At 48.5% G+C, this 23,242-nt stretch overlaps 1 protein-coding gene across 1 annotated transcript in view; it reads right to left on the minus strand.

The window, feature by feature from the left end:
- Nucleotides 1–23,242, minus strand: part of CLCN2 (chloride voltage-gated channel 2) — a 94,888-nt gene that overhangs the window by 16,822 nt on the left and 54,824 nt on the right. Inside the window, exons 5-16 of the mRNA XM_063131868.1 lie at nt 23,029–23,162; nt 22,840–22,917; nt 20,726–20,804; nt 13,529–13,654; nt 9,046–9,130; nt 8,836–8,937; nt 7,980–8,064; nt 6,819–6,974; nt 6,070–6,139; nt 5,386–5,496; nt 4,443–4,656; nt 3,095–3,228 (exon numbers count right to left, since the gene is read on the minus strand). Of these exons, the coding sequence (XP_062987938.1) occupies nt 3,095–3,228; nt 4,443–4,656; nt 5,386–5,496; nt 6,070–6,139; nt 6,819–6,974; nt 7,980–8,064; nt 8,836–8,937; nt 9,046–9,130; nt 13,529–13,654; nt 20,726–20,804; nt 22,840–22,917; nt 23,029–23,162 (1,374 nt within the window). The remainder of the gene's footprint in view (nt 1–3,094; nt 3,229–4,442; nt 4,657–5,385; nt 5,497–6,069; nt 6,140–6,818; nt 6,975–7,979; nt 8,065–8,835; nt 8,938–9,045; nt 9,131–13,528; nt 13,655–20,725; nt 20,805–22,839; nt 22,918–23,028; nt 23,163–23,242) is intronic.

A 23,242-nucleotide genomic window follows, 5' to 3' on the forward strand; every position in this document is an offset into this window, starting at 1 on the left:
AAACCTGTTCCCGCCAGGAGAAATGGCAATGCTGAATTTTGCACAGGATGGTGCCAAACAGGAACAGGAAGTGCTACGCTTTGCGTTCCCTGTCCAACCCGCATCGGCGTCACTTCTGAAGCGGTGGCTGCTGCTTAAGGCCAGTCAACGTGTTCAGAGAAAGCACGGGGTGGTTTTCACTTGTTGTGAACTGCCCAGAGAGCTTGGGCTATGGGGCGGTATAGAAATGTAATAATAAATGAAAGAATGATACAGGCATCACTGCACGGCAGTGTTCTGATTTTGTTAGAATTTGGGCCAAATGAGGTCAATGTCGCTACTCTGTTCACTCACCAAAATCGATAGAGGCATGAAAATAGCATATTACATCAGCTCTTCTGCAAGAGGTGTTGGGACAAGTTGGTGGAGCTAATTTTGCCGCCTTCAATTAAATAATCAATAAAACACTCAACTGTAACTGTGCGATACTTATTATTTACCTGCAGTATTTAAGCCTTCGAGAGCCAGAAATACACAAGGAACTCAGCGAGCGAAGAAAGCAGAAGTACAGAGTGTTCTCGCTGTTCTTCTAGATCATGGGTAACTTTGGGGGTTTGCTCTGTGTTCCCTTCTTGGTGTGTCATTTGCAACCAAATTACATATAACAGTAATAATTTAGGGTGTAGCTGAAAGTAAGCGTTTTCTTTAAGCATGCAAGGCCCCAATTTGGATCAAGACTACCGTGCACCAGGAGGGGAGGATTAAATTCCCCCACATTTAATGAAAGAAAGAAAGAAAAAACTCCACTGCGTCAATTGAGACTTTTTCTTCTTTTGTTAAGCCTCTGCGAGGCGCGGAAGCAAACGGTCTTTGTGTAATAGGGAACGATTAATCTGCACCCCACCCCCCACTGGTGTGCAGTGGTCTTGATCCAAATCAAGGCCACGTGCCTGAGTGAAGGGCCGTCGGGATAAAGAAAAAGCTAACTCTCACTGATACACGGTGTGATTAGCGTAATGTAGTTCGGCTCTCCGCAGAATTCTGATTTCGTTAAAAGATTGGCTAGGAAAGATGAGAACTCAAGAAGAATTAATGGAGAGATTAAAAGAGAGAAACTTAACGTGGTTAAATTATTTTCATTTAGAACAATGGATGAAGAAATGGATAATGGAGAGTGTAGAGCGACTACGAAATTTGAGGAGCTGATCTTAAAAAAAGAAATTGAGAAAGGGGAAAATAAATTAATAAAAGGGTTAACGAGTGAAATATATAGAATATTAGTTGAAAAGGGGGAGACAGAAAGTATTGGCAAGATGGTTTGGGAAACTGACTTGAAGGAACAAATAGGGCAACAGAGCTGGGAAGGAATATGGAAACAAAGAGTGTTGAGAAGTATGTCTGTGAGGATAAAAGAAAATTATTATAAGATTATATGGAGGTGGTATCTAACCCTGGTGAGATTAAATAAAATAAATAAGTTAAACTCAGCAAATTGCTGGAGAGGTTGTCAAAAAAAAAAAAAAAAAGGAACGTATTTACATATGTGGTGGGAATGTGAATTTGTACAAAAATTGTGGAAAATGGTATTTAATGAGATAAAAGAAATTGTAGGAATGGAGATTGAAGAGACACCTATAGTGGCATTGTTGTCATTATATGGAGAATTAAATTGTAGCAAAGAGACAAAAGAATTGATAACGAATTTGTTAACTGCAGCAAGGTTAATGATATCTATGAATTTGAAGGTTCAAGGGGATTATCATATAGAAGATTGGTGTAAAGAAATATGGGATATTGCTATTAATGACAAATTAACATGTAATATAAAAGTTAGACGAGGAATGATAAAAACAAGTGATTTTGAGGGAATATGGAAACAGTTCCTAGAATTTGTTTTATCTAAGGGGAGTGGGAAAGCACCTCCAGAAGAAACAATGAGATTTTGGAAAGAGGAATAAGATCCCGTAGTGGGGAGGGGAGCACTTTTATGTTAAGTATGATTAAGTTAATAGAATAAGTTAGAATATATGTTATCAAATGATATCCAACAATTTATGTACTATGTAGTATTGTTTTTATTGTATTGATGTATGTTGAAGTATTAAATTAAAAAAAAAAAAAGAATTCTGATTCCACCCGGTGGCAGAATTTGCAGGTTCTTGAACTGGAGGTGTGTCTTTTTAGTGCAAAGTTCAAGCCTCCCTGGGTGGATTGAACTTGGGACGGAGTACACAAACACGTACACACACACACACACACACACACACACACGACATTAGCCACCTTTGAGTTAGCAAGCTGGACCACTTCAGGAGAAATCATGACTGAATCTTCCTCCATCAAAAAAATAAAACAAAAATAAAACCGTAGCCCTTCACATAGAAAGCTTGCACGTTAGGAAGATGGCTAGGCTAGGACCCTTCTCCCTGATGTGCAAAGTTTTTTTTAAGTGTCCAGGGATTTTGTTGTCATCGTTGTGCGATGGAGGAAGATCCAGTCATGCAAGCTGATGTGATACAGCCCAAGCACAGGCTTATAGCACCTCGGTGAGAGGTACGCCAGAGCTTTAAAGAGGAAACATAACCCTGTGAAGAGAGACTGAAACAACTGGGCAGGTTTAGCCTGGAGAAGAGAAGATGGAGGGGAGACATGAGAGCACTCTCCAAATACTTGAAAGGTTGTCACACAGAGGAGGGCCAGGATCTCTTCTCGATCCTCCCAGAGTGCAGGACACGGAATAACAGGCTCAAGTTAAAGGAAGCCAGATTCTGGCTGGACATCAGGAAAAGCTTCCTGACTGTTAGAGCAGTACGACAATGGAACCAGTTACCTAGGGAGGTTGTGGGCTCTCCCACACTAGAGGCATTCAAGAGGCAGGTGGACAGCCACCTGTCCGGGATGCTTTAGGGTGGATTCCTGCATTGAGCAGGGGGGGTGGACTCGATGGCTTTATAGGCCCTTTCCAACTCTACTATTCTATGATTCTATGTTTGAAGGTATCCAACATATAGTGCGTGTTCTTGAGGATCTAGCCTGCAAGCAGTGAGTTCTATGGCCTTCTCTCCTCTGTTGAACCCAGAGCCACACTCTCCTCCTCCTCGCCCTCTTCTCTTACCTGCTGATTCCACCAGAGCCAGGCTTTTCATCTTGGTCCCGTGCAACACCTCCTGAAGATCGCGGTACCTGCAATTCAGGGTGATGTAGCGCACGTCGCGCACCATGATGTCCTCCACGCGCACGTTGTACTTCCTGAAAACGCAACAGGCGCAATCAGAGGTGCCCTTTCGGCCGGGGCAGAGCTGTGTAGCAGATTCAAGGCCCGGTCCAAGGGGATTGCAAGCGAGGACTGGGACTGGGGCGGGGGGGGGGGATTTCGCAGGGAATTCTCAGCCGCTCCAAACGACCATCCCTGTGAGGCTTTGAAAGCCTGAAGCTATGTAAGCTAAAGGGGTGGAAAAAACCCCGGTGGGTTTGTGGCTTATGAACTGCAAAAGGGCCCCAGGCTAAGAAGTAGAGCAGCTTTTTCCCAACGTTGTGCCCTCTAGAAGTGTTGGGCTGCAGCTGCTAGCCATGCTGTCTGGGGATGATGGGAGTTGCAGTCCAAGAGGTTGGGGGAAGTGGAAGCAGAGCAAGACATCCCAGAGACCTGTGGGCACCTGGGGTCCAGTCCGGCTGTCTCCAGATCAGTGGAGGCTGGTGGCTCTGATGTCAGTGGGGCGGTGAATCCCCTCCGGTTTCGGTCAGAACCGGCCAGAACTCTAAAGGAGCTCTCCGAGTGCACTGGTGATTGAAATCTGGAGCAGATTCATCACCCTACTGACATTGATTGATTGATTGATAGAATTTCTAAACCGCCCAATAGCTGAAGCTCCCTGGGCGGTTCACAAAAATCAAAACCGTTCAAAGTATAAAACAAACAGTATAAAAACATGATGTAAAATGCAACATAAAAGCACAACCAGGGTAAAATCGGCAGCAGTGCAGAAATACAAATTTAAAACAGCAAAGCTAAAATTAATTTATAGACTGTTAAAACGCTGAAAGAATATAATGTAGGTGCCAGGCGAACCTCCTTAGGGAGCTCATTCCACAGCCGGGGTGCCCCAGCAGAGAAGGCCCTCCTCCTGGTAGCCACCTGCCTCACTTCCTTTGGCAGGGGCTCGCGGAGAAGGACCCCTGAGGATGACCTTAGGGTCTGAGCAGGTACATACGGGAGGAGGCGTTCCTTCAGATAACCTGCCCCCAAGCTGTTTAGGGCTTTCAATGTTAATACCAGCACTTTGAATCAGGCCCGGACCTGGACTGGCAGCCAATGAAGCTGGAAAAGGACTGGCGTGATGTGGTCTCGTCGGCCAGTCCCCTCGGAGACGCCAGCCCTGCACTGCTCCCGGTCTGTTAGAAGTCCATAGCAGACTCTCTTCTGCAGCCCAGTGGCCAACACCCCCACACAAACACACACTTACTCCTGGTGTCCCCAGCCCAGCTCCGGCAAGTAGGGCAGCTTCTTGATCCGGATGATGCTGTCGTAGAGCGAAGGCTGCAAGCTCTGGGCCACGGCGTTGGCCAGGATCACCGCGATCATGACCGGCAGGATGTGGGAGATCTGGCCCGTCAGCTCAAAGACGATGACCGCCGTGGAGACGGTGTGGGTGACGGCCCCGGACAGCGCAGCCGCACCTGGTGGCGTCAAGCGTGGCAATGAGCCCGGCAAGGAAGCAGCCATGGCCACGGACAGGCGCCTGGCTGCAGGAACGCAAGCAGGCCTCGAACTTCGCAGGAGGGGAGCGGGCAAAGAGGCCTGCTGGACCACAGCGAAGGCCTCTCTAGCCCAGCATCCTGTTCCCCCAGCAGCCAAACAGATCCCCCAATGGGAAGCCCACAAGCAGCACAAACAGCATCCTCCCGTCCATGTTCCCCAGCAATCGGTGCACAGGGGCATGCTGGAGGTAGCGTACAGCCATCAGGATTCGTAGCTGTCGACAGCCTTCGCCTCCATGGAATTGTCATCTCCCCCTTTTAAAGCCATCCAAGCTAGCGGCCACCACACCTTGCGATACCGAATTCCGCATCTGAACTACGCAGAGCGTGAAAAAGTGCTTCCTTTTATGGGTCCTGAACCTTGGAGGACCATGGTATTTGTTAGGGCTGTGCACAGCCCTCCCCCCTCCCTCAAGGCAGGAAGCCTGGAAAGCCAAGGCACTACTGGGACACCCAGAGAGCATCTAGATGCTCTGCTCCAACTCCTGTGCTGTCCCCAAAAGCTCTTGTACCCCCAGGCCACCTTATAGTCAGTGGGGGGGGGGATCCCTGCAAGACAGCCCAGACCCTAACCCTCCCTCCTGCACTGTGACAGTGTACGAGCCCCGTCAGAACACCCCCAAATGGTACGAGAGAGGTTCATCTTACCCACCACTGCGTAGCCCCCTGGCACAATGCGGTAGATGTTGCTGTCAGTGTGGATGCCGTCTGGGAACCACGCTGCCATGCTCTCGCCCATCAGCCGCCCGAATGCGGCCCCTGCCCAGGGAAGCAGAGGCAGGGTTAGACCTTGCTAGGTGCGCAGGGTTGGATGGAGCGCAGAGAGACACACGTCGCAGAAAGGGGGTCTGCTCACCGCTTGGCAAAAGGCCTCCCTGCTGAAGGATGGGGGGCTAATCTCCATTTCAGCCTCACTATCAGGTGTGCAAAAACCCAGGTACCGGGTGCCTGAAGATATGGGCCTAGCCATCAGCTGTCCAATCCCCCTAGAAGCCAGGTTCTCCTCTTCTCTGGGCTCTACAAAAAATCTCGCCGGCTCTCAGATTTTGCAAAAACATTTGCCCAAAAGGAAAAACTTGCCATGCGGTAGAAGCAAAAGGACCGTGGAAGAGAGCAACGGGGCATGTGGAGGAAGAACGGCTCTCCAAGGCACAAAGGAATTATGGGAAAGGATGCACCGTTGCCAGTGTTGCCATCAGCCCAAAGGGGGGCAGTGTTAGTCAACAGCTAGCCACAAACGGCACCACCGATCCTCTCCGGGAAGGCGTCAGGCTCCTAAGCAGCACCGTCGAGGGGAGAGGGAGAGGGAGAAGGTGAGGAGGGGGCGCTTACCGATGACAAAGACCGGCATGAAGGCTCCGCAAGGCACGGGGATGGTGGTGGCCAAGGCGGACATCCAGAACTGGGGAGAGGGAAGAGAGACGTAAGGGTGGAAGAGCAGCTGCACCGGATGAGGCCAAAGGCCGGCCGGCCTGAGGGACGGATTCTGTTTCAGAGGAGCTCTTGGGGGGTGGTGGGGGGTGGAGGGGATTTCAGAAGCAGGCGGGACTGAAGGGGGAAGGGGTGTGGCCAAAGGCAAAGGGGCAGGGCCAAACTACCTGCATATTTTGGCTTGACCGGGGGGGGGGGGGAAGGCACACAAAAGCCAGGGAACTGCCCAATGGTTCAGGGAAAGGGGGCAGGGCCCTCTGGGGACCCCCACAAGGGCCGGATTGGGACCCCACCAGGGCTGGGTTGGGACCTCCGAGGGCAGGATCGGGAGCCCCACAAGAGCCGGATTGGGACCCCACCAGGGCTGGGTTTGGACCCTATGAGGGCCGGATTGGGACCCCACGAGGGCCGGATCGGGACCCCACGAGGGCCTGAGGATTCTCCCTCCATGCCCCCCCACTGCCCTGAGACCAGGGACGATTGTTCAGTCCGCCCAATGGTGGAGAGAGCCCCGGAGAGATCATGCCCAGCTACAAAGCACCCGCGGGGCTCCCATTCACAGATGCTGCTAAGGGCACCCTCTCAAGGAAGGAAGGAAGGAAGAGGGGGGGGTGTCTGGGGGTTGGGGGCATTTCAAATCCACACCCTACCTTCATGAGGATGAACACCACCAGGGTGACAAAGACGTTGGCGCGGGGGTGCTTCCACGCCTCAGAGACCCCGCCGTACTCAAACTCTTCCGCCAAGCCCTGCTTGGCCCACGTGCGGTTATCAAACAGGGTCACCAGAGTCTCCTTCTGCGTGAGCTGAGAGGCAAAGGGCGGCGAAACAAGGGCAGAGGGTCAGAGGACACCGCAGCGCCTGCCCCAAATCCGGAGGGGCTGGGGCTGGCCTGGGGAACCCTAAATGGTTTGGAACCAGGCTATCTGAAGGACTGCCCACGCCAGGGATGGGGAGCGTGTGGCCCACCGGATTGCAACTCCTATCATTCCTTGTCACTGGCTATGTTGCCTAGGGGCTGCTGGGAGTTGCAGTCCAACAACATCTGCAGGGCCACATGCTCCTGTACGCCCGTAGGTACCTCCAAGCCCCTGGTCTCTGGCCTTCTGCTGAAAGCTGTTCAGGGCCTTTTTGGTGTTGGCCCTGTATCTTGGAATACCCTCCCCAGGGAAATCGTGGCCTATCAAGCTGAGCTTCCCGTTTCAAGTAGCAGCCAGTCAGATGGTGCTGGGAAGCCTACACAGCAAGGCATGAAGGCAACAGGCTTCCCGGGGTTTCTGCCTCTGCCATTCGGAGATACACTGCCTCAGTCCACGGAGGCTTCACTTAAATCCCATCACAGTGGAGGCTGGTGGCTCCGATGTCAGTGGGGAATTGAATCCGCTTTGGGTTTAAGCACCTCAGATAGCTTCTTTGGAGTTCTGACCGAAACCCAGAGAAGATTCACTGCCCCACTGACAACAGAGCCACCAACCTCCACTGCCCTTTCCAAGCGGAAACGAAGCACCAGGATTCGTAAAGCGTACAGGGGACCTGGGAGAGGCGGGCACATGCAATACACAAGCCCACGCTCACATGCTGCTTCCGGCACCCCTTGGACAGCACACACACACACTGGCTGGTCTGCAGATACCAGCTTCCCCAATTAGGCGCTCCTCCAGATGTGTCAGACTACAACTACCATCATCCCTAGCCAGCTGTAGTCTGACACTTCTGGAGCCACTCTGTTCGGGGAGCCCCGGCCGACGTGGTAGAGTCAGCCCTGAGTGGTGAGGGTCCCTTTGAGAACCTCTAAAGGGCGGCAAAATTACCTGGCCAGCCATGAACTGCCCAAAGCCAGGCGGAAACGTCAGTGTCGCTATTAGGAGCGTGACTAGAGCAGGGAAGAGCAGGCGCCTGAAAGGAGAGAGAGAGAGAGGAAGAGAGAGAGAGATTCAGGGTCCCACAGTGCCCATACCATGACTGACACAAATACCTTGACCCTTCCAAATTCAGGGGCTGTTCACACAACGCACTAACCCATATTCAGAGACTGACTGTGGGTTGCTTTGAACCGTGGGTTGTTTGCTGAACCATGGGTTAGCGGGTTGTCTGAATGCAACACATTTTCCGCAGCGTGGGTTAGCGTGCTGTCTGAACGCAGCCAGGGTGGCTTGTTCATCATGCAGTGTGGCTTGTTAACCGCCCTGGACACTCTGACAACAAACCATGAGCTCTCAAGGTGGCTTGTTTGAGAAAAAAATTGCATGGTTAACAAGCCACCCTGGCTGCATTCCTACTCCCTAGTGCCTACTCACCAGAGCAGGCAATACACAAGGCAGGAGCTGATGGAGAGGTGACTGAGTGTTAGGCTAACGCTCCAAGCCAGAGGACTGCCCCTTTAAGGATCTCCACTCTTCAGGAAGTGGGTGGAGCCAGGGGGATAAAAGGCCTCCGTGGAGCTCCAGATCTTCTCCAAGCAAGTTGTCTCCTTGGAGCTATCTCAACTCGCTTGCTACCAATCGGCTGACTAAGCCAGCCTCGTCCAACCTGGTGTCTTCCAGAAGTGTTGGACTATAACACTCAGCATGCCCCAGACAGCTCTGCTTAGTCGTCCATCGTTCTCCAGCCTCCCATCCCACCCCATGCTTAAAACCGTCTCCGTGCCGTGGGACGTGGGCCTCTTACTTCTTCATGAGGAAGCGGTTAATGGCCTTTTGCTTGCGCATGAACTGGACGATCTTGCGATTGAAGTAGACGAAGAGGGCTCCCCCAAAGCCACTGGCGATCCTAGGTGGGGAGAAGAAGGCATCAGAGAGGGTGACTGGGGGGGGGGGAAGGGAAGCTCTTACACAGAGGCAGAGAAGACCCGGCACCACGCGACCCGACGAGCCTCACCCAATGACGGCAAAGGCTGGCAGCTCCTGCAGGTCAAAGGGGAAATCCAGCCGGAAGCGGGTTTTGAAGAGAGCCGTGATGGTTTCTGGAAGGAAAGAATCATAGAATCATAGAATAGCAGAGTTGGAAGGGGCCTACAAGGCCATCGAGTCCAACCCCCTGCTCAGTGCAGGAATCCACCCTAAAGCATCCCTGACAGATGCTTGTCCAGCTGCCTCTTGAAGGCCTCTAGTGTGGGAGAGCCCACAACCTCACCAGGCAACTGATTCCATTGTCGTACTGCTCTAACAGTCAGGAAGTTTCTACTTCCTAGATGTAGAACTTGGCATTTATCCCTATTAAATTTCATCCTGTTGTTTTCAGCCCAGCACTCCAGCCTATCAAGATCACTTTGAAGTTTGTTTCTGTCTTCCAGGGTATTCGCTATCCCACCCAATTTGGTGTCATATGCAAATTTGATAAGCGTTCCCTGCACCTCCTCGTCCAAATCATTAATAAAAATGTTGAAGAGCACTGGGCCCAGGACTGAGCCCTGCGGTACCCCACCTGTTGCTTCTCATCATCAACATCATCATCTGACGTAGGTTTGGAGGTTTCATTCATTGTTATTTATTACGGTCACAGACCAGCAAAATCAACACCAAAACATACAAAGGGTAGATAAAAAGTGACATAAAAACAAAATACAGCTTGGGAAGTTGCTTCTCTCAGAAGGATTGCAATGTTATTTTTCCAATTTGCATTGAGGTCATGAGAAACTTAGAGACCCTTTCAGTAATCTGGGAGGACACATCCCTTAAACAGATTAATACCAACATTGTAGGGCTACATCCAGAAAAGGCTGTTAATAAAGGAAAGATTAACTTTTTTTCTGCATTCCTCATACATGTTACAATGCAAAATGACCTGTTCAACAGATTCTATTGCTCCAGAACCACAGGGACAGATAGTTATTAAAATTATTGTAGAGCAGTGGAGAGCAAGATTTATTAGCAGCAGTTCTTAAATGCTGTAGATCTAGATCTATTAGTCTTTGAACACCAAGAGGTTGGGCCTTCTGGGGCCCATAGTTGCCATCAGCTTCCACAGAGAACTTCTAGGTTTGGAGGTGTGTCAGCCAGTTCTGGATGGGGCTACACTTCCTCTGAAAGACGGTGTTCGCAGTTTGGGGGTGCTCCTGGATCCGTCGCTCCAAATGACAGCCCAGATAGATGCGACGGCCAGGAGTGCCTATTATCAGCTTCGGCTGATACGCCAGCTGCACCCCTTCTTAGAGTCAGAAGACCTAAAGACGGTTGTGCACACGCTGGTAACCTCAAGGCTGGACTTCTGCAATGCACTCTACATAGGGCTACCATTGTACCTAGTTCAGAAACTTCAACTAGTTCAAAATATGGCAGCCAGGTTGGTCACTGGTACATCTAGGGGTGAACATATTACCCCAACATTAAAATCACTCCACTGGCTGCCAATTAGTTTCCAGGCAAAGTACAAAGTGTTGGTCATCACCTTTAAAGCCCTAAATGGTTTGGGTCCAGGTTACTTGCGGGATCGCCTTCTCCCATACAGTCCGCCCCACACACTCAGGTCCTCTGGGGAGAACTTACTTCCGTCAGCTAAAACTAGGCTGACATCAGTTTCCCAGCGGATCTTTTCTTCTGTCGCCCCCAGATTGTGGAATGGCCTGCTGGAGGAGATTTGTAAAATTAACTCTCTGTGTGATTTTAAGGCAGCTTTAAAGACTAGCCTCTTCCGGCAGGCCTATCCAGATCAATGTTAAATCAAGAATTTTTAAGATGTATTGATTCCTGTTCTAATGTTGTTCCCTGCCTCGATCCAAAGGGAGAGGCGGGTAAGAAATAAATATATTATTATTATTATTATTATTATTATTATTATTATTATTATTATTATCAACATCATCATCATCAACATCATCATCTATTTATTTCTTACCCACCTCTCCCTCTGGATCGAGGCAGCGAACAACATTAAATACAAAAAATTCCATAAAATGCATAAAACTGATTTAAAGCATATAAAACCAATACAATATTAACCATCAGACAACTTAAAATTCATCTGGGTCAACAGTCTTTCTGAATATAAGAAAACTATAAAGATTGATCTCTTCCAGCAGGCCAACCCAGTCGAATTTTAAGATGTCTGGCTGTTATTTTAATAATGTATTAGTTTTATATGTTTTAATCAATTTTATATATTTTATAATATTTTTGTATTCTATGTTGCTCCCCGCCTTGATCAGGAGGGAGAGGCGGGTAAGAATTATTATTATCATTATCATTATCATTATTATTATTACACACCGAAAAACTGTTAAGTTGACGAATCTCCTCCGGCAGGCCATTCCATGGCCTGGGAGCGGGAGAAGAGACGGTCCTCTGGGTAACAGTTGTCAGTCTAGTTTTGTAGGGCTTTAAAGATAATGACCAACACTTTATACTTTGCCCGGAAACTAATTGGCAGCCAGTGGAGTGATTTGAATGTTGGGGTAATGATGCCCATGATGCGGTAATGGGTCCCAAATCTTTAGGAACTCAAGAGCCACGTCGAATCTAGCAAGGGTAATGCCAAGTGGAACGCAGGGATTATCACACACGCTGCCTGAGCTTTCTCTTGGTCGACGCTTCCTCCATCCAAATCAGTTCAGCCCTTTCTATGGGACTGCGATGATGCCCCCGAAACCCAGACGCCAGAGATCTCACCTACCCCAGTGTCTCTACTGCTGTCTCCTTTACCGACAAAAAGGCAAACTCCCTGTTAAGCGTAATCAGGAATAGAATTGAGAATAAAATTGCCAAGATCACATTGCCCCTTATACAAATCAATGGCGCAACCATACTTAAAATACTGTGTACAGTTGTGGTCACCACATCTTTAAAAAAAAGATATTGTAGAGCTGGGAAAAGGCAACTGAAAATGATCAAGGGGCTGGAGTGGAGCACCTCCCCTGTGAGGGAAGGTTATGACAGCTGGGATTGTTTAGGTTGGAAAACAGGGTAAAGGGGGACTGGGTAGAGGTGTACGAAATCATGCGTGGTGTGGAGAATGTGGAGAGGGATGTCATTTTACTAGAACCCGGGCCATCCCATGAAGCTGATTGGTGGGAGATTCAGGACAGATAAGGAAGGACTTCTTCACACAGCATAGAGTTAAACTATGGAATTCACTGCCACAAGATGTGGTGATGGCCACCAATTTGGATGGCTTTAAAAGGAGTCTGGATAAATTCCTGGAGGGCAAGGCTATCAATGGCTACTAGTCCTGACGGCTATGTGCAACGTCCAGTATCAGAGGCAGCCTATGCACAGCAGTTGCTGGGGAACGTGGGTGGGAGGGTGCTGTTGTACTCATGTCCTGGTTGTGGGTTCCTAGTTAACAGCTGTTTGACCACTGTGTGACCAGGATGCTGGACAAGATCGACCCTTGGTCTGATCCATCAGGGCTCTTCTTATGTTCTTACAACCTACAAACCAAGAGCTGCATAGGCTCTGCAGGTCCGCAGAATTGGTTCACAAGTCTGCAATCTCATGTACCGTTTCAAAATTCTGCAAGTCTGAGCTCTCGATTTTAAAAATGCAAAACAAGTTTCTAGTCCTTAAGGCAGTAGAGGAAAGCTTGAGAACATGTGACATGAAATTTCAGGAAGCAGAGCGGGTGGGAGAGGCTGAACCATACCTCTGATGGTCTTCCTGTCCTTAGGGCCCATTCCATCTAATCCGTTCTTGCCCACAACAACTAGAAGTCTTTGAAAATCTGCATATTGGAAGCTTAAATTGAGGGAACTCTGCATATGGTCCCTTCCAACTATAACGCTCTTCTTAAAAGATCCAGATTTAGGTTTCCTCTGTACAATCCACAACATTGTTTGGAATTTAAGGCATGGTCTTCTCTGTAGTAGCCCCAGTGCTCTGTAACTTCCTCCTCAAGAGCCCAAGCCTGTAGATTTTTAAGAGGTACTGCCAACTTTTAAAAAAATATATATATGAAGCAACTGTTATCAACTTCTGGATTTAAAATGTATGGCATTGTTTGTATTTAACTGGAGTCATCTTTTGGAGGGTTCCTCTTTTACATTTTTAAAATGGAAGTTAGCTGCTTTGATTTTAGGAAGGTATAACGCTGCCTTCCCTGGCTTGGTATTGGACTACAACTTCAGCACGTTGGAAGTACACCAGATCAGGGAAGGCTGGTCTGATGCATTTAGAATAAAAAATAAATGCAAGTTGCACGACCTAGTCTGCTTCTTGAAATTTGGGCTCCCTTGGTTCACAACGCTGCAGAAAAGCGGTGGCAGGTCAAAAGATATACAGCCCTGCCTATGGTCATTTGCGAAAGTCCTGGAGCACGTCCAAGACCCCTTGACCTAGGCCTGGCTCACTGTGTGACCCTCCCTGAAGTAGGCCTATTCAAAAGGAAGCGCCAGAGACGGTTCTGAGCAGGGAAGAAATGGGGATTGTACCTTCATCCTTGTTCCACACGGCAAGTACCCGGAAGATAAAGGCACTGAAGGTGGCCGCGAAGAAGCCACGCCAGTAGTTGCGGACGGCAAAGAAGGTCGAGGTGACTTCAATGCTGAAGAGGACACCTGAAGAAGACACACAGAAGAGGGAAGAAGTCAACACCCTCTAAGTCAGGGGTGAGGAAACTACAGATGTTGCGGGATGGTGGCTCCCTTCCTACCTGACCACTGCCCATACTGGCTAGGCTGATGGGACCTGGAGTCCGTCAACAACTGGAAGGCCACAGCTTCTCCAGTCCTGATCTCAATCTTCGCTTGTGGGCTGAGGCCCATCTCCTCCCCAAGAGGCCCTTCGTGCGAGCAATGAGTTTTCCTAACTGCTAGTTGCAGTTTCAAAGCCCCCATTGCCCATCAAGGATGTAGACTGGGATGTTGCTCTAGCCTTGCCTCTCTACTGTTATCGGACGGGGTTGGTCTGGATGACCTCCCAGGATCCCTTTTCCAACTAGGTGATGCTTGATTCTAAGACGGGGGTCTGCCGAAGCAGTTGAAGTGGAAGGGCTGCTGTAGATATTTTTTTTTTTAATGCTGAGACGCACCAGCCCCTAAACAGCTGGCCTTAACGACGGCTAACAAAATATCTGAAAGGGTGATACCTCTTAACCACCCGCTTCCAGCTCAGGAACACAGTAATCCAGTTCTGCATATAAGAAGGGAACAAAAGAACTGCATTGACAGATTGAGTCGGACACAGGAGAGTGGCGTTTTTGTGGATGAGGGGCTCTGAAACACCTTAAGGTGCTGGTTGCCCCCCAAGAGCTCTTATTTGGGAGCGGTGTTGGAGGCCTGTTGGGGTGTTCCATGCTGCACACCCATCTATGCTCAACCTCTGTATTTGTAAACGCAAATATTTCAGAACGACAGTAATCCTCCAGTGACCTAATTCACAAGGAAGCCAAGCCCAGGTAAGCACTACACCCCTGGAACTCCTCCTCACTTGGAATACCGGCGTGTGCGTGACACTATCGCGCAAGCTCTCTGCGCATGGCTTTGGCAACCGAATCCCACGTAACCCCGGAAGGGTCAGGGCGGTAGACTCCCGTCCCGTAATTGGACCACACAGGTGTGTGTCGACCAATCAGATTTCCTGTTTAGAAGGAGCTACCAGCTTGACCCGGAAGTGATACCCTCCCTGCTATGCTGACCTCCAACAGGCTGGTCCCAATGGCAGTGACTCAATGGCAGGTCCAGTCCGACCATGAATCGACACACACACACCACCCCTGCCGCCCCCAATTTGGGAATCACTGAGCTAGAAATACACAAAACTGGCAGCTGCTCCGAACGCCAGAGAAACGTAGAGCCGAACGGCACATTCTGTCACTTCGTTGTTTATTCGTTCAGTCGCTTCCGACTCTTCCTGACTTCGTGGACCAGCCCACGCCAGAGCTTTCTGTCGGCCGTCGCCACCCCTACCTCCCCCAAGGTCAAGTCTGTCCCCTCCAGAATATCACCCATCCGTCTTGCCCTTGGTCGGCCCCTCTTCCTTTTGCCTTCCACTTTCCCTAGCATCAGCCTCTTCTCCAGGGTGTCCTGTCTTCTCATTATGTGGCCAAAGTACTTCAGTTTTGCCTTTAATACCATTCCCTCAAGTGAGCAGTCTGGCTTTATTTCCTGGAGTATGGACTGGTTTGCTCTTCTTGCAGTCCAAGGCACTCTCAGAATTTTCCTCCAACACCACAGTTCAAAAGCTTCTGGCACTAATTGCACTTTAAAAAAAAAAAAAGTTGTTTCGGATGTCCACTTTTTTTGAAGAAAAAGTAGCTGGTAGGGGCCCAATTCAGATTGGAACTTGCACTCGTTTCTATCTGATATTCTCTTCCCCACCTCAACGCTATTTGCTCTCATTTATAGTGCTGATTACTATAAATGCCACCGCTGGGGGCAAAAAGCAGCTGAGGGGAGAGAATTTTGGCAGGAAACTGGGGGGGGGGGCTTTGGGTGCCTTCTGGTTGCTTTTCCAGGCAAACAGGGCACTTTGAGCGTGCTTTTTTAAAAAAGTGTAATTTCGCCCTTACACTCCCTTCTCTTAACTCAGCCTTCCTCAACCTGGGGCGCTCCAGATGTGTTGGACTGCATCTCCCAGAATGCCCCAGCCAGTTGGCTGGGGCATTCTGGGAGTTGTAGTCCAACACATCTGGAGCGCCTCAGTTTGAGGAAGGCTGTTTAACTTTCAGCCCCCTTAAATTATAGCAAGGTAAGGTAGAGATAAATATTTGAACAAAAAACCAGTTAATTTCTATTATATATATTGTAATATAACATATTATCCATTATATTATAAAAGCTTGGCTATTGTTTCAAATAGCTTTGCTCCATAAATGGTCCCTGCTTCACCAGCATTCTAGCTGCCGGTCTAAATATTATGACAATCCCGTACAAGCGGTGTTTTGAGAATTACTTAAACGAAGACGTTATTTCCTCATAGCCAGCTTAACGTGGACAAGACAATGACCTCTTGGGAGACACCACATTCCCTGAAATCCACACATACACAAGTCACCATGCCACCACAATCACGGAACGTGCTTTTAGAGGGACAGATTTGAAAGCCGGGTTTGTAATCAATGATCAACCGAGAAGATGAATATAATCTCTTTCTCTTGTGAATGCTCTCTACCCCGTTTAAAACATGGGGGCACGGTATCTCCTGAGGAACCCTTGCCCCATACTGGTGGGACTCCAAAGGACCACATGCCCCTGTCCTTTTTCCTGTTCCACCCCTGTTGCTTCTTGAAAGTAGGTCAGGCAGTGTGGTGTAGTGGTTAGAGGCTTGGATCAGGCCTGGGAGACTCGGGTTCTAATCCCCACTTAACCATGTAGCTCACTCTCTCTCTCTTTCTTAGCCTAACCTGCCTCACAAGGTTGTTGTGAGGATAAAATGGTGGCGAAACCTGAGCGCTACCGTGAGCATCTTAGCAGAAAGGTGAGATATGAAATGTAACGAGTAAAATAAGAAGTATCATTTTAAGGCTTGCCTCGTACAGGTGGAAGTAGAGGTTACAAGAGAAATGCAACACCCTCAACCTATAGCCAGCAGCCAATGAAATTAGGTGAGGAAGGGAAACACGCAGTGCAAAGGTGAGGAGGAAAGTCTTGGATCAACAGCAGCGGGTGTCTAGCTCTGCCCTGCATGGAAAGGTTTATTCCTCTAAGAGAGAATCACAGGAAAACCAGTGCATTTCCTTCCCACAAAAAACTTCCTCCAGGGCAGCTTTTTGGTGGCGGCACCCCAATTATGGCACCCCCTGCCCAGAGAGGCTCTCCTGCTGCCAACACTGTGACCTTTTTGGTGCCAGGAGAAGACCTTTTTATTCTCCCAGGGATTTAGACGCTTGCACTGCGTCTGGCTTTTCCTTGGTTCATATTTTGGTTTCATTCTGTTTTAAACGTGTGGTTTTCATCTTATGTTTTACTATGGGACTGTGTTTTATGTTTTACAGACCGCCCAGAGAGCTTCAGCTAGTGGACGGTACAGAAATGTAATAAATAGATAAAAAATAAGAGTGGAATAATTCTCAAAGCTTGCGAAGAAATGAACTTAAGACTAGAAAAATGAGAAACTGAAATTGACAGATTTTTCTATCTGTACTCTTAACAGTCCACTTGATTCCTTCCTTCCCACAACTACGACAGACCGGATTGCTTTTCTTTTATTAAAAAGTAATAATAATTTAATTTTTTGAAATAAAGACAACAAAACAAAAGGCAGCAAAACAAAGAACATACATAATAATACATCAAGATTGCTAAATCTGCTGCCCCTTATGCCTGGAACGCTCTTCCAGAACATTTGAGAACTACAAGTTCAATCGCAGCTTTTAAAGCTCAACTAAAAACTTTTCTTTTTCCTAAAGCTTTTAAAACTTGATGTTGTGCGGACTTTATACTGTTAGTTTTACCCTACCCTGTGCCTGCTTACCCTACCCTGTGCCTGTTTGCATTCTCTTCCCCTCCTTATTGTTTTACTATGATTTTATTAGATTGTAAGCCTATGCGGCAGGGTCTTGCTATTTACTGTTTTACTCTGTACAGCACCATGTACATTGATGGTGCTATATAAATAAATAAATAAATAAATAAATAAATAAATAAATAATAATAATAATAAAGAAAGGAATTTACTAATTGTGGCCCCGTTCAGAAGACACCTTAAACCACGGCTTTAGCCATGGTGGTTAAGCCAAAAAGCCAGGTTGTGTTCAGAAGACACGATAAACCATGGCTTTAACCATGGTGAATAAGGCTGTTAGTCACTGTGGTTAAAGCCACGGTTTAAGGTGACTTCTGAATGGGGTCAATAATTCTTAGAGTATAACCAATATGCTTATGGAACGTCTACAGTAAAATGGCCTTAGTGGGAACTCGGTTCCTAATGAAAGTGCAAAAAATATAATTTCTGCAGCATATCTAAGGGAGTGTGTGTGAGTGAAGGTTATTTTGTGTGTATGTGTGATTGTTCTTAGAGAGGCAAACCAGGTTGGGAGACAGAAAGGTTGCCACTCGGACAGTCAAAACCACGACCTTTGGGGGTTTCTTAAAATTAAAATAATAATAATGCACCTCTTCTCCTAGGCTCCACCCCAGTGAATGTGAAACTGGGAAATCCATGCAGATCAGAAACGGTCTCCCTCCACCCTTTTCTTCCCCTCGCCTTCTTCCTTTGGGAAACCCCGGGGCCCCCGGGAAAGACACAACACGGCAGGGGGACACACAGATGGAGACGGTGCCCGGCACACAGGTGAACAAGCGAAGAGAGTCACCAACCTAAGAGCGCAAAGCAGCGAGGAAGTCAGGCTGCGTGGAAGGGCCCGCCTGGGCAAGCATGTGGCAGAGGGGGGAAAGGAGATGTCATTACGCCTGCAATCGGAGAGAGAGAGAGAGAGAGAGAGAGAAAGAGAGAGGGATCCCCGCACCCTGTCCCAAACTGGAGCCACATCAGTCTCACAGTGAAAAATCTGAAACCCATGAGAGCAAAGCAGGTTGGTGCAGCCTCATGAACTTCACCTCACCCACACTGGGGGGGGGGGTGTGTGAGAAAAAAACCTTTTCTTTTAATCCTGAGATCCTGGGCTCAGAAGGCAAACTCTGCAGACGATTTGGACTGCGTGACTAATGTGCTCAACACTACGCTCAACATCGAAGGTCCTTCTCCGGGTGCCTACTCTGAGGGATGCTCGGAGGACGGCAACAAAGGAGAGGGCCTTCTCAGTGGTGGCCCCCCAATTATGGAATGATCTCCCCGACGGGGCTCACCTGGCGCCAAAACTGTTATCTTTTCGGCGCCAGGTCGAGACTCTTCTCTTCTCCCAGGCATTTAACAGCATATGTTGAGTTTTTAACTGACCCGGAATAGATGGATATCATGTGTAATCTGGTTTTTTATGCTTTTTATGGTTTAAGATTTTGTGTATTTGTTTTCAATGCTCCGTGTTTTAATCTTTGTAAACCGCCCAGAGAGCTTCAGCTATGGGGCGGTATATAGATGTAAATAATAATAATAATAATAATAATAATAATAATAATAATAATAATAATGTTAAGGAGTTATGGGAATGACAGAGAGCAGTGGAACGCCCAACTCTGCTTGAGTCAGGCCCAGGGCTCCATCCTGGGTTGGCCTAAAGAACGTAAGAAAAGCCCTGTCGGCCAGGGACCCACCACCCAAGACCGTAGGAGGGCTGGTGATGGCCCTCAGCGTTGAAGTTCTGCATCCCTGCTTCAGAGCCAGTGGCCGTGGGTCAGGTGAAGGTAGCTGGAGAAAACCTTGCTAGTCTTATCACAGCTGGTTTGGGCTTCCCTTGAAATTCCTCAGGAGTTTTGCCTAAAAAGGAACCCTCGCCCCCGATCCCAAACAATCAATTGATTTTCCCCTCTCAAGGTGAAATTTCGGTTGCGACCCCTCGCATCACACTGCTGAGGAGGCCTGCAAGTTGCTCCTTTGGATGCTCCCCCTGCAAGGTTGCGCAAATCCCTCGCTGCGCTCGCCACACAGCCGATTCTCTATAACTCCTGAAGCCGCCCCTTCCCAGGGCAAACGTCACAGGAGCTGTTCTTACTTCTCCTAACAGGGACCAGAAGGTTTGAACACATAAGAGCCACTCTGGCCCGCTTGCATTGGCTGCCTGTATGTTTCTGAGCCTGATTCAAGGTGCTGGTTTTAACCTATAAAGCCTTACACAGCTTTGGACCACAATATCTGATGGATCGCCTCTCCTGACATGAACCTACTCGTACACTGCGCTCAACATCCAAAGTCCTCCTCCGGGTGCCTACTCAGAGGGAAGCTCAGAGGACGGCAACAAGAGAGAGGGCCTTCTCTGTGGTGGCCCCCCAATTGTGGAACAATCTCCCTGACGAGGCCCACCTGGCCCTGACATTGTCATCTTTTCGGCGCCAGGTCAAGACTTCCCTCTTCTCCCAGGCATTTAGCAATATGTAATTAGCCTGGGTTTGTTTTTGTATGTTTTTGTGGTTTTAAATAGTATGTTTTTGTGATTTTACATTTTTGTATATTGTTTTTAAGCATTTTTATCCAATGTAAACCGCCCAGAGAGCCTCGGTTATGGGGCGGTATACAAATGTAAATAATAATAATAATAATAATAATAATAATAATAATAATAATAATAATGCATTAAACCCTGAAGGTGTCAAGTCACTGTCCATGCCAAATGCAGCCCCCAGGCTCTGCCAGAAGCATTTACATAGGAAGATGTCTTGGACGGAGTTCAACCATTGGTCAATCCAACTCAGCATTGCCTACCCCAGTCTTTCTCCAACCTGATGTCCTCCCAATGTGTTGGACTACAACAGCCTGGCTGTGGGATTCTGGGAGTTGTAGTCCGACACATTGGGAGGACACCAGGTTGGGGCAGTCTGATATATCCTGACCACCAACAGCAGCTCCAGAGAGAGGTCCTTTCCCAGAGGCGTTCCATGAAGCTCTTTAGCTGGTAATGCCGGGTATCAAACCCAAAACCGTCTGCACGCAAAGCACATGCTGCTGTCAGTTGGCTACCGCTTCTCCTAGAAGCCCCGCCCCCTGCCACACCCTCTCGCCCCAAGAACGTTGGGAAAGGGAAGATGGTGGTCCGCCCAGGATGGCGATAGGCGGTGGAGACGGCTCAGGCTCACCTCCAATGGGAGCAGCGAAGCAGCAGCCGACACCCACCGCGCAGGCAGCAGCCAGCATCTCGATGTTGCGGGATTCGTTCTGCAAAAAAGGAAGCCATTGAGAGGCGCACCAAAGCCGCGAGGGAGTCTCCGGCCAGGGGGAAGGGTCGGCACATGACGCGGGGAAGCAACCGGGGGAGACTAGCGTGAAGGGAGCAAAACCAGCTACAACCGCAACTGAGCCAGGCCCTTCGTCCACCTAGCTCAGTATTATCAACCCTGACTGGCAGCAACGGCTTTCCAGGGTTTCAGGGGATCGAATCTGGAACCTTCTGCATGCGAAGCAGGTTCTTTAACACTGAGCCAGGTTCAGAGAAGGTGCTATTTCAATATACAGCCATTTATAGCCCAGTCTGGATCGGTCCCCTTGCACTTGCAGAAATGTCATCCAAAGCCCCCTTTGCGAAAATTAGCAGGGGTCGATAATAATAATAATAATAATAATAATAATAATAATAATAATAATAATAATAATATTTCTTACCCGCCTCTCCGTTTGTATCGAGGCGGGGAACAACAAAGTATAAAATACATAAAAGAAGGAAAAGAACCTCTCGTGCAAGCACTGAGTCATTACTGACTCTTGGAGGGACGCTAGCTTTCGCTGACGTTTTCTTGGCAGGCCTTAGAGCGGGGTGGTTTGCCGTTGCCTTCCCTGGCCATTATTACCTTTCCCCCAGCTGACTGGGTACTCATTTTACCGACCTCGGGAGGATGGAAGGCTGAGTCGACCCGAGCCGGCTGCCTGAAACCAGCTTCCGCTGGGATCGAACTCAGGCCATGGGGAGAGTTTCAGCTGCAGAAACTGCTGCTTTACCACTCTGCGCCACACGAGGCTCAATAAAATACATAAAATTGAATTAAAAACATAGTATACATTATTAAAACATCCTAAAATTCCACTGGATAGGCCTGCCGGAATAGTGGAGGTGGAAGCCAGCCAGACTTAAACCTTCACCCATATCAGCCTGCCCGCACCTTAAGATCAAAAGGAGAGGCCCTTCTCACCTGCCCACCATTGAGAGAAAGTAGGTGGGTGTCCACACGGGAGAGGGCCTTCTCAGTAGTGGCCCCGTACCTGTGGTACAAACTCCCACTGGCGGCCCGCCATGCAGCATCCTAAAAGACTTTTTGTTGTACTAGTTTTATTCTACTACGGCCTTCTCATAAATGAACACTATTTTGCTTCCACTGCCCTTGTTTTTATTGTTAGTTTTTCCAGTTAGCTTTTATTGTTTTTAACTCATATTTTACTGTCTATGCTTTTACTGCTTTTAATGTTTATACTGTTTTATATATGGTTGTAAGCCACCTTGGGAGGGCTTCTGCCCTGGAAGGCGGCTAAGAAATGTTTTATAATAATAAATAATAAAATTATAAAAATAAAAATGGCCGCAAGCCTGTATAACAGAATCCGGGGCCATCGGGAACCATGGGAAAAAGGCATTTCCCATGAGCACCCCTGCCTTTGTCAACCATGGGGAGGAGTAAGAAGCTCAGCAGGGCACTTACACCTCTTCCCATAACTATTAGAAATCTCTTGGTTTCAGCACGCATTTTTAGACACAAGGGCTAAAAACTTCAAAACCTTTTCTTTTTCTTTTACTGATCCTTGACACTCAAGCTAGTGAACGGGGTGGTAAATTCTTCTCCAGTTTCAAATTCACCCCCGGCTAAGTAAAACCAACGCTTCGAATTGTGCCAAGAATTATGCTGCCAGAATGGGTGAATAAAGATCTCCTAGCAACCGGCTCCCAGAATTATGAATAACTGCAATAAAACAGATTCTGTAGAGCTTTTCTTAAGGGCTAAAGAGCTCCACCCATACATTATCGCAGGAATCTTTGCCGACAACCCTGTAAATCGGGCCTGTACTATTACCCCCATTTTGCAGATTGGAGGACTGAGGGTAAGACAAAATGGTCACACGGTGGACTAAGATTTGAACTGGGCTCCTGCCTGCTATATTACAGCAGGTCCCCTGTGCTTCTTGGCCATACCACTCTGCCCCAGAGCCCTGCTCCTCACAGCTCTCACCCTGGACCACCGTGCCACCCCATCCACCTGGTGCTCACCTCATAGATGCCGCCAAAAAGTGAGAGGAACTTGCTAAGGAGGGCGGCGCACATGCTGGCTATGTGAACGAAAGGTCCCTGTGCAAGAAAAAGAGGAAGGAGTTAATGGGGTGCTCCCAATACAGACACATCCAGAGCTCTCTGGCCCAAAGCCGTCGGTAGCACAACGGTGCCACGGGCCCCCCTCACCTCTTTGCCCAAAGGCATCCCGCTGCCTAGGGCGCACGTCAGGCCGATCACTTTGGCCACAAAGGTCTTGAGGGTCAGGTACTCCTTCAGCACGACACCCCGCAGAATGGTCTTCATTTCGGGGATGCCAGAGCCTGGAGGGAGAGAGACAGAGGCAGAGAGAGAGAGAGAAGGGGAAGAGAGCTTTGGCTCAGGGGGCGGTATAAAAATGTAA

This window comes from Elgaria multicarinata, chromosome 8, assembly GCF_023053635.1.
Source record: "Elgaria multicarinata webbii isolate HBS135686 ecotype San Diego chromosome 8, rElgMul1.1.pri, whole genome shotgun sequence".
Taxonomy (NCBI): domain Eukaryota; kingdom Metazoa; phylum Chordata; class Lepidosauria; order Squamata; family Anguidae; genus Elgaria; species Elgaria multicarinata.